Below are 10,917 nucleotides of genomic sequence, written 5' to 3' on the forward strand. Positions count from 1 at the left end.
TTTTTTTTGAGGCAGAGTCTCACTCTGTCGCTCAGGCTGGAGTGCAGTGGCATGATCTTGACTCACTGCAACCTCCGCCTCCTGAGTTCAAGCGATTCTCCTGCCTCAGCCTCTTGAGTAGCTGAGACTACAGGCACGTGCCACCACGCCCAGGTAATTTTTGTATTTTTAATAGAGTGTCACCATATTGGCCAGGCTGGTCTCAAACTCCTGACCTTGTGATCCGTCCACCTCAGCATCCCAAAGTGCTGGGATTGCAGACATGAGCCATCCTCTGGCCAGAAAATGAAATATTTTAGGATGTATATGATTATTTGAGGTATGTTGGCCACCTCAAATAGGTTGTCTCCCTTTTAAATTAATATTATCCTGTGTTTCCTCGGCACATACCAAACTATCCAGCAGTAGAGTTAATTTTGGAAAATATGTATTCCATGATAGGGTATTGCATTCGTATGTGCTGTTTGACGTGATTATAATTGCCATTTCACTAGGGCAGATTTCCATTATCGGGAAAAAAAATCGCTAAACTGCTCGTGCCTGCCCATTCAAAGGTTCTTAGGGTATGTATGTTTCATCAGTTCTTGGGGGGTGTAAAGGATTTGTGTGTGTGTGCACATACATGGGCTCTATTATCAGTTTGTGACATTAGCCTATTTTTCCTATAGGTTACAATTGGGGATAATAATATAGTGGTTAAGAACATAAGCACTGGAGGCAATTTATTTCACTGTTCAGCCTCAGTTTCCCATTTTAAAATGGGTAAGACTATTGTATAAGAAATAAGGAGATAGTGTGTGCTGCCACTTAGCTGGTGGCTGGCCGGCCCCACACTCTGCAATGCTGACTGACCGTGTAGACCCCACCAGATTGTCGGGTGTCTCAGAACAGGCAAAACAGCTGCCAAGGGACTTTGAAAAGCACTTATTTATTCAAAGCCTTATATAAACTGCTTTACACATACATTTTTTTTTAACCTTACATGAAATTAGATAAAGACCTTTCAAAGCATCAGCCACTTGTTAGTACAGGTAAACTTGGAGGTTAGGAATTTATTCTAACAGTGAAATGAGCTGAGCCTTCATAATTGTACAGACCTTCACTGCCCTGCTGTAAAGGTGAAGGGAAACTCCAACTCCTCCTTGGTACTTTTCTGCATATTAAAGGTATTTTAATGCATACATTTCATCAAGTATACAGTTAAGCTGAGCCAGTAGTTGACCTTGTTAGCTGGAGGGGGAAGGAGTTATCTCTGGCATCACATTGGAGTGTCATGAGCCAAATCAGCACGGACACTGGCCTGTCATCTGAAGTGACTAGAAATACTACATATTCCTTGCCAGCCCTCAGGCTGATATTATGTGTGGTTTGTTTTAATTGTAAAATTTTTTGGCCTAGTGCAGTGGCTCACACCTGTAATCCAACACTTTGGGATGCCAATGTGGGTAGATCACCTGAGGTCAGGAGTTAGAGACCAGCCTAGCCAACATGGCAAAACCCTGTCTCTACTAAAAATACAAGTATTAGCTGGGTGTGGTGGTGGGTACCTGTAATCCCAGCTACTCAGGAGAATCCCTTGAACCTGGGCAGAGGAGGTTGCAGTGAGCTATGATCACACCGCTGCACTCCAGCCTGGGTGACAGAGCACGACTCTGCCTCAAAAAAATAACATAACATATTTTGCTTTTATTTATTTATTTATTTATTTATTTTTTGAGACAGAGTTTCGCTCTTGTTACCCAGGCTGGAGTGCAATGGCGCGATCTCGGCTCACCGCAACATCTGCCTCCTGGGTTCAGGCAATTCTCCTGCCTCAGCCTCCTGAGTAGCTGGGATTACAAGCACGCACCACCATGCCCAGCTAATGTTTTGTATTTTTAGTAGAGACAGGGTTTCACCATGTTGACCAGGATGGTCTTGATCTCTTGACCTCGTGATCCACCAGCCTCGGCCTCCCAAAGTGCTGGGATTACAGGCTTGAGCCACCGCGCCTGGCCCCATATTTTGCTTTTAAAATATGAGTTTGGAAATTCCAAGGTAATCCTTTTGTTTTAAAAAACTTCAAAACTTGTTATCAAGGAGTGTCCTTTTCCTAATTTGTTTATCCCATATAAATGTCTTTTTCTAATGTAAAGTTTTTCATCTCCTTTGTTGAATGAGATCCTACCTATATCTTATTTCTTCTAGGGTATAATTGACTTGCTAGGTTTGTTGGAAATCCTTCTGCATGACTCTTCAGTACAGTAATATCTCCAAGAAGTAATATTTGTTAGATAATGATCTTATTTTTTACCCTCTAAGAGTAAGAGTCTGAGTGCAGTGGCTCATGCCTGTAATCCCAACACTTTGAAAAGCTAAGGCAAGAGGATCCAAGAACAGACTAGGCAACATAGGAAGACCTTGTCTCTACAAAAAAGAAATCTAAAACTTAGCTACGTATGGAAGCACATTCCTATGGTCCCAGCTACTTGGGAGGCTGAAATGGGTGGATCACTTAACGCCTAGGATGTCAAGGCTATAGTTAATCACACCACTGCCTTTTCAAACCTGAAGATCCTGCCTCAAAAAAATAAGCCGTGAATTAAGGTCTAAAACTAAGGCTGTATTCAACCTGAGAAAGCTGGTTGGGAGAAGACAAAACTAGGGTTTTAGGTATGTGTGTATCTGTGTCTGTGAGGTTTTTTTGTTTTTTGGTTTTTTTTTTTTTTGATACAGAGTCTCACCCAGTCACCCATGCTGGGCTACAGTGGCGTGATCTCAGCTCATTGCAACCTCCGCCTCCTTGGTTCAGAGGATTCTTATGCCTCAGCCTCCCAGGTAGCTGGGATGATAAGATGTGCATCGCCATGCCCAGCTAATTTTTGTGGGGTTTTTTTTGTTGTTGTTTGTTTGTTTGTTTGTTTTAGTAGAGACAAGGTTTAACCATGTTGACCAGGCTGGTCTTGAACTCCTGGCATCAAGTTATCAGCCCGCCTCGGCCTCCCAAAGTACTGGGATTACAGGTGTGAGCCACCACACCTGGCTGCTCTGTTTTTAATTTATATGTTATTCACTCCTCTCAGGTCATACCTAGGTTTTAGACTTTTTTCCCCCAGCATTTTATTGCTGGTGTTAAATAGTTTTGGTTGTCTCGGCTTCTCGTTATATTTTCTTATGGTAACATTTTTTGTTTCTTTCAAAGCTCACTTTAAAATATATCAGATTATATGTAGAACTTACATTTCAAATTATGCAACCAGACCGGGCACGGTGGCTCAGGCCTATAATCCCAGAATTTTGTGAGGCCGAGGTGGGCAGGTCACTTGAGCCCAGAAGTTTGAGGCCAGCCTGGCCATCATGGCAAAACCTTGTCTCTACAGAAACCACCAAAATTAGCCAGGTATGGTGGCGTGCATCTGTAATTGCAGCTTCTCAGGAAGTTGAGGTAGGAAAATCATTTAAACCTGGGGAGCAGAGGTTGCAGTGAGCAGAGATCACACCACTGCACTCCAGCCTGGGTGACAGAGTGAGACCCTGTCTCAAAAAAATAAAATTGTGCAACCAGCTGGGTTTGGTGGCACCCTCTTGTAATCCCAGCTACTCCAGAGGCTGAAGCAGGAGGTTAGCTTAAACACCAGGAGTTCTGGCGTGTAGTGCAGTATGCCTATCTGCTGTCCACAGTAACTTCATCATCAATATGACAACCTCTGGGAGTAGAATGGAGGGCTGCCTAAGGTGGGGTGAACTGTCCCGGAAAGAGCAGGTTAAAACTCATGCACTGATCAATAGTGGGATTACGCCTATGAATAGACACTGCTCTCCAGCCTAGGCAGCATAGCAGGACCCCAGTCTCAAAAAAACAAAAAACAAGCAAGTTTTTAAGGGTGACATCTCTTTCTATCACATAGTTTTAGAAAATTCAGTTCTTAGATGGAAGACTAATCAACTTTTCTCTTTTCTCTTGCTGTGTTTCATCAGCTATTCGTTCGTTCGCTAGCATAGGGGTTATATGTCTGACAACATGAAATTGTGTTACTGTACAATACGTAAAAGTAAACAATAGGAATGAGAGTAACAAATGTCTTGTGAGAGTTCTGTGGCAGGGAAAAATTACTTTCAGATGAAACTTTGAATTGGAGTAATTATAGAATATTAAACTTGTCACAGTGAATGTATTACCTTATTAAAAACTTAGTTTGAAAAGATATTATTTACAAGTAAAAATTGGGGGTTCCAAACCCAGATGTGTCCATTTTTAGGTAGCTGGGAAAGATAACTTTTTAAAGTAGATAAGCTGCTATTGATAAACTTAATAAAATTTCTCTCTGAATTCTGTCTTCAGCTAATGTAAGTGTGGGTTAAACCCTCACACCTGTCTCAGCAGATAATAAAATTTCTCTCTGAATTCTGTCTTCAGCTAATGTAAGTGCGGGTTAAACCCTCACACCTGTCTTAGCAGATAATAAAATTTCTCTCTGAATTCTCTCTTCAGCTAATGTAAGTGTGGGTTAAACCCTCAAGCCTGTCTCAGCAGCGGTGGTCGTAAGGAAAGTGTCCCTCCTGTTGCTACATAGACCAAGTCTCTCAAGACTCCCCTAAGTTGCATATAAAGTAGTACTTGCTCAATTGGCGCCTGAAATGATGAGTTTTATTCCCACTGCCTCTGCCTGTACCCTTCCTCATTTCCTTGAGGCATTTCTCATTTGTAAAGCTGGCTGAGCCTGTTTGTACTCTTGCGGCTGCCTCAAGGGCAGAATGAGTAAGTTGCATAAGGAGCCATAAATCGGAATCAGGAGGCACAGACTCATCTTTCCTTCCCTCAAGATCAGACTGTGGAGCAAGTTAATTCAATATATACTTATACATTGATGGGAAATAATGGGTACTAAAACTTTTTCCTCATTCTTCTGTTACTCCTTTTCAATGATGCTAAGGATTATAGATTGAAGAAACTGGCCTATTGAGGTGCAGGGGGAGTGTGTGTGTGTGCATGCGTGTGTGTCTGTAGATGGTTTGGGCATGCAGGAGGTTGGGTGACTTTTACAACTTATTAACAGCTTAGCGCTGTGTGATGGCTCAAAGGGAGACATGTTGGGACGTGTTATGTGGCACCAAGGTAGCCAAATGTCAAGAACATATTCTTAGTTAAAAAGTAGAGTTTATTAAAATGATTCTTCAGATGCAAATCTATTTTTAACCAGGCAGGAATACTTTACATTTTTACTTTTGATCTCCGTCTTCTTCAGTTGACTTTTATCTATGAATTTTAAAGCTTCTCACAAAGTATTGCTCAATAGTTAAATCAGAGCTGTCATCTAATCCCACCTCTATTACCTATCAGCCAGGTGACTGGGTGAGCTACTGAACATCACTAAATCTCAGTGTTTTGTTTGTTTTGTTTTTTTGAGATGGAGTCTTGCTCTGTCACCCAGGCTGGAGTGCAGTGGACACAGTCTTGGGTCGCTGCAACCTCTGCCTCCCAGGTTCAAGCGATTCTTGTGCCTCAGCCTCCTGAGTAGCTAGGATTACAGGTGCCCACTACCACATTCGGCTAATTTTCGTATTTTTAGTAGGAATGGGGTTTCACCATGTTGACTAGGCTGGTCTGGAACTCCTGACCTCTAAGTGATCCACATGTCTCGGCCTCCCAAAGTGGTGGGATTACAGGCCTGAGCCACCATGCCCAGCCTCACTAAATCCTAGTTTCTACCACTGTTTGGTTTTGCTATAATCTGTCTGGCAGGGTTATTATGAAAATTGGAAGAAATAGGGAGTGATTGGCACAAAATGGTGTCCAATAAACGCCACCATTTAAGTCAGTAGATTCTTGAAAGCTGTAGAGATGGTGATAGATGGAAAGAGATCAGAGATGGAAAGAGATCATAGGGGCCTACACCTGAGAAAGGTTAAGACCGTCGAGAAGATAGCCTAACATAGGAATAGTATCTAATGAATTCTTAAATTGATGGTTGTGACCTAGAACAGTTGTGGTGGGTGGTCACTTATGGCCTATTTTGGTTAGGGGATTAAGTTGAGAGTGCTTTTCTTATGGGATGGTACCTGAACAATGTTGAAAAGCCTAGGTAATCCTGCCATTAATAGATGACAGGAACGCTTAATTTGAATGGAATGTACTTATACTCCTATTCTTTCAAATTTAAATTTTTCCTATATTCTGAGATTGATTGCAGACATTCCTGTGGCATCCTTTGTATTTGGCCATCTTTTTGCAATCTCCATTCTTCTGTAATAGGTCAGAGGTTAATAACCTTTTGCTATAAAGGGCTAAAAAGTCAGTATTAGGTTTCGCGGGCCACATTAGGGCTCTCCTTGTTTTAGTGTGCTTCACTTTATTGTGCTTCACAGTTGTTGTATTTTGTCTTTTTTTATTTTTATTTTTGAAATGGGATCTTGCTCTGTCACCCAGGCTAGAGTGCAGTCGTGTGCTCCTCAACCTCCCGGGCTCAAGCAGTCCTCCCTCCTCAGCCTCCTGGGCAGCTGCAATGACAGGCTAAATTTTTATTTTGTAGAGATGGGGACTCGCTATGTTTCTCAGGCTGGTCTCAAACTCCTGGGTTCAAGTGATCCTTTCACCTTGGCTTCCCAAAGTGCTGGGATTACAGGCGTGAGCCACCATGTCTGGCCAGTTTTGTTTTGTTTTAAAAAAAAAGCAAAATGAAAGATTTGTAGCAATTCCACATTCAGCAAGCCTATTGACACTATTTTTCCAACAACATGTGTGCACTTGTCTCTGTGTCACATTTCAAACTTTTTCATTATTATTCTGTTGTGGCGATCTGTAGTCAGTGATCTTTGTTACTGTTTTAATTATTTTGGGTCACCATAAACCAGGCCCATACCAGATGGCAAACTTAATCGGTCAATGTTGTGTGTATTCTGGCTGCTCCACCAACTGGTGGTTACCCCATCTCTCTCCCTTTGTTTGGGACTCCCTATTCCCTGAAATTAAGCCAATTAATAACCCTACAATAGCATCTAAGCATTCAAGTGAAAGTAAGAGTTGTATATCTCTTACTTTAAATCAAATGCTAGACATGACCGAGCTTAGGAAGGCATGTCAAAAGCTAAGTTAGGTCAAAAGCCAGGCCTTTTGCACCAAATGATTTGCCAAGTTGTGCAAAGGAAAATTGCTTGAATATTCTAATGAGAATACATGAATGGTAAGAAAGCAAAACATAGGGTGTTACCTGAGCAAAGATGAGAAGGCTGGGTACCACTTGCCATTTATATGAGAGAGGAAAGTAATGGAATGTACTTATTGCTACAGTATGGAGAAAGTTTGAGTGGTCTGGGTAGATCAAACCAGCTACAACATTGCCTTAAGCCAAAGCACAATCTAGAGCAAGGCCCAAAGTCTCTTCAATTCTATGAAGGCTGAGAGAAGTGAGGAAGGTACAGAAGAAAAGCTAGCAAGAGGTTCGTTCATGGGATTCAAGGAATGAAGTCATCTCTATGACATAATAATTCAAAGTGAAGCAGGAAGTGCTTATGGAGAAGTTGGGGTGAGTTATCCGGAATATCTAGCTAATGGATGAAGGTGGCTACACTAAGCAGATTTTCAGTGTACTGGAAACAGGCTTCTGTTAGAAGATGATGCCATCCTGGACTAATATAACTAGACAGGATAAATCAATGCTTTGCTTTAAAGGCTGATTCTCTTATTATAGGCTAATGTAGCTGGTGACTTTAAGTTGAAGCCACTGCTCATTAACCCTTCTAAAAATCCTAGTGTTCTGAAGAATTACGCTAAATTTGCTGGATGCAGTGGCTCATGCCTGTAATCCCAGCATTTTGGAAGGCCAACGTGTATCGATCACTTGAGGTCAGGAGTTTGAGACCAGCCTGGCCAACATGGTGAGACCCTGTCTCTATTAAAAAAAAAAAAAAAGAAGAAGAAGAAAAAGAAAACCCAGAAACCAAAATTAGCTGGGTATGGTGGCACATACCTGTAATTCCAGCTACTCAGGAGGCTGAGGCAGGAGTTTGCAGTGAGCTGAGATCACACCACTGCACTCCAGCCTGGGTGACAGAGCGATACTCTGTCTCAGAAAAAAAAAAGAATTACACTAAGTAAACTCTGCCCGCGCCCTCAAACAGCATCACAGGCTACCAAGGAATCGTTTCATGAAAAGAAGAGTCAGTTGATGTGGGAAACTTTGTTGTTGTCTTGTTTTCAGAAATTGACACAGCTACCCCAATGTTTAGCAACCTTCATCCTGATCCGTCAGCAGCCATTAGCATCAAGTAAGATCCTCTACCAGCAAAAGGCTCAGGTGACTAATATGTTTTAGCCAGGAAGTTTTTTTTGGGGGGAGACAGAGTCTAGCTTTTGCCTAGGCTGGAGTACAGTGGCATGATCTCAGACTCATTGCAACCTCTGGGTTCAAGAGATTCTCTTGCTTTAGCCTCCTGAGTAACTGGGATGACAGGCATGCACAACCATGCCTGGCTTATTTTTGTATTTTTAGTAGAGCTGGGGTTTTACCATATTGGCCAGGCTTAGTCTCAAACTCCTGGCCTCAAGTGATCCTGCTGCCTTGGACTCCCAAAGTGCTCGGATTACAGGCATGAGCCACTATGCCCATCTGCAACAAAGATTTTGAATTAAGGCATGTACATTTTTTTTAAAAGACATAATGCTGTTGAATGCTTAACAGAGTCTATAGCCATACCACCCTGAATGCTCCTGATCTTGTCTGAATACTTAATAGAATACAGTATAGTCTAAGCATAACTTTTATATGTAGTGGGAAACCCCCAAAACTGTGCGACTTTCTTTATTGTGATATTCACTATAATGCCATGGTCTAGAACCAAGCCCACCATATTTTCAAGGTATGCCTCTATTTGATGGAAATACATCCTTATTTTAGAGAGATTCATAAAACTTCATGTGAATTCCTGGTTTCGCCCTCAAACCAAGTTTGAGCTGTGTTTCAAAGAGTATACTTTTGGTAAAGAACTACATAGTCCTGTGTTGCCTTTGAGTGCTTGAATTGTTTCCAAAATTTGCTCTCTAGAACTAGCATTTGCTGTCATCAAAGGCGGGCTATCCTATAGGACTCCAAAAGTGTTCTAGAATGGAAGTTCTAAGCAAAAGTAACATTGTGGTAGTAATGTCACATCAATAATCTGTGGTGTCCATTTCAAACATTAGGCCAAAAAAGTCATTTAATGTCTTGTAGTGTTGACAATGTCATCGTATCTTTAAGTCGGCATGGTCATTGCCTTGTGTGTGCTGTAAAGATTCAGAGGATGAAATAGTCTAATTTGTTGCATACTTTATGAGTTGCAATGCAAATGCTCAGTATTTATGCATTTGCTGCCACACAGTAAACAAAAGTTGTATTCCTGGTCATATCTCAGGACTGGATTGATTTGGCTCTTTTACCCAAAGGGGCAGTTGGAGACTAAGTTGAATGAAGACCTGACTAATGGGAGCATCCATTCTGAGATTCCTAAAGGAGGCTTGACTAGATCCATTTTCCCCCCTCCTTGGCATAGGTTTAATTTTGGTTTAGAAGTAACCTGATTTTATCTTTCCAAAGTGTTTCCTTAACTTAATCTCACAGATTTAAATTTTGGGAAGAATAGTTCAGTCTCTCGATATGGAGCCTCTCAAGTTGAAGATATGGGGAATATAATTTTAGCAATGATTTCAGAGCCTTATAGTAAGTATTGCTTTTATATCAGTGCAGTCCTAGAATTTGCACTATTTTTCTCTTACCTATACTCAGAGTTCCTCCTGCAGCTCTGTCTCCCTAATAGCTAAAACAATGACTTGTATGTTCTCATTTTTAGATCACAGGTTTTCAGATCCAGAGAGAGTGAATTACAAATTTGAAAGTGGGACTTGGTAAGTGCTCAAGTACTGTTTATTTGAGCTTTTCAACTTGTTTTTGTTCCTCTTGTGTCACTTAATTCTTGTTATATTTTAGAAACTTTACTAACCCTTTTAGCTATCCTTTCTTGCTATTAGGTCATCTACAAAAGAAAGCTGTATTACTTCAAGCTTGGGTATTGGGATTAAAATCTAATGGCTTATTGGCATCTTTAGTCACACTGACCTCAACCATATTATATGCTCACATCTGTGATTGTTAATTTGGTCTCTGCAAAACTATCCAATCTTTTACTTGGAACACTTCCAAACAAGAAATTGTAGGCTTTAATAGAGTTCACCGTTTTTACTGAGATAATTTTATGTATGTTCTATAAGTACATATTTATTTATTTATTTTTGAGACCGTCTTGTTCTGTTGCCCAGGCTGGAATGTCACGGTGTGATCTCGGCTCACTGCAACCTCTACCTCCCGGGTTCAAGCGATTCTTGTGCCTCAGCCTCCCCAGTAGCTGACAGATGTGGCACCACCACACCTGGCTAAGTTTTGTATTTTTAGTAGAAATAGGGTTTTGCCATGTTGACCAGGCTGGTCTCTTAACTCCTGGCCTCATGTGATCTGCCCACCTAAACCTCCCAAAGTGCTGGGATAACAGGTGTGAGCCACTGTGCTTGGCTATATAGGTTTCTACTTTAAAGCAAAGGCAATAGTTAGGGAGAAGTATGAAGTGGTATCCATTAGTGATCACAAGTAGACCTGTTTGTTTGTAAATCACTTTAATGAATTGGGTGTTTGCCTGGTGTCTGAATAGAAACTTCTGACAGCTTTGCCCATAGAAACAGACTTTGAGGCCTATTTAGTTATGAAGAGAGTGACTCATTAAGAAAATGTCCTGGGCCGGGCGCGGTGGCTCAAGCCTGTAATCCCAGCACTTTGGGAGGCCGAGGCGGGTGAATCACGAGGTCAAGAGATCGAGACCATCCTGGTCAACATGGTGAAACCCCGTCTCTACTAAAAAACTACAAAAAATTAGCTGGGCATAGTGGCGCGTGCCTGTAATCCCAGCTACTCAGGA

At 41.5% G+C, this 10,917-nt stretch overlaps 1 protein-coding gene across 7 annotated transcripts in view; it reads left to right on the forward strand.

Annotated features, from left to right (window-relative positions):
- The window catches only part of ESRP1 (epithelial splicing regulatory protein 1), a 66,751-nt gene that overhangs the window by 11,675 nt on the left and 44,159 nt on the right, over positions 1 to 10,917 (forward strand). For all 7 annotated transcript variants that reach the window (XM_017538126.2, XM_017538125.2, XM_017538127.2 and 4 more), the window contains exons 5-6: positions 9,573 to 9,671; positions 9,802 to 9,856. In XM_017538126.2, coding sequence (XP_017393615.1) covers positions 9,573 to 9,671; positions 9,802 to 9,856 — 154 coding nt within the window. The remainder of the gene's footprint in view (positions 1 to 9,572; positions 9,672 to 9,801; positions 9,857 to 10,917) is intronic.

This window comes from Cebus imitator, unplaced genomic scaffold (genome assembly GCF_001604975.1).
Source record: "Cebus imitator isolate Cc_AM_T3 unplaced genomic scaffold, Cebus_imitator-1.0 Scaffold109, whole genome shotgun sequence".
Classification (NCBI taxonomy): Eukaryota; Metazoa; Chordata; class Mammalia; order Primates; family Cebidae; genus Cebus; species Cebus imitator.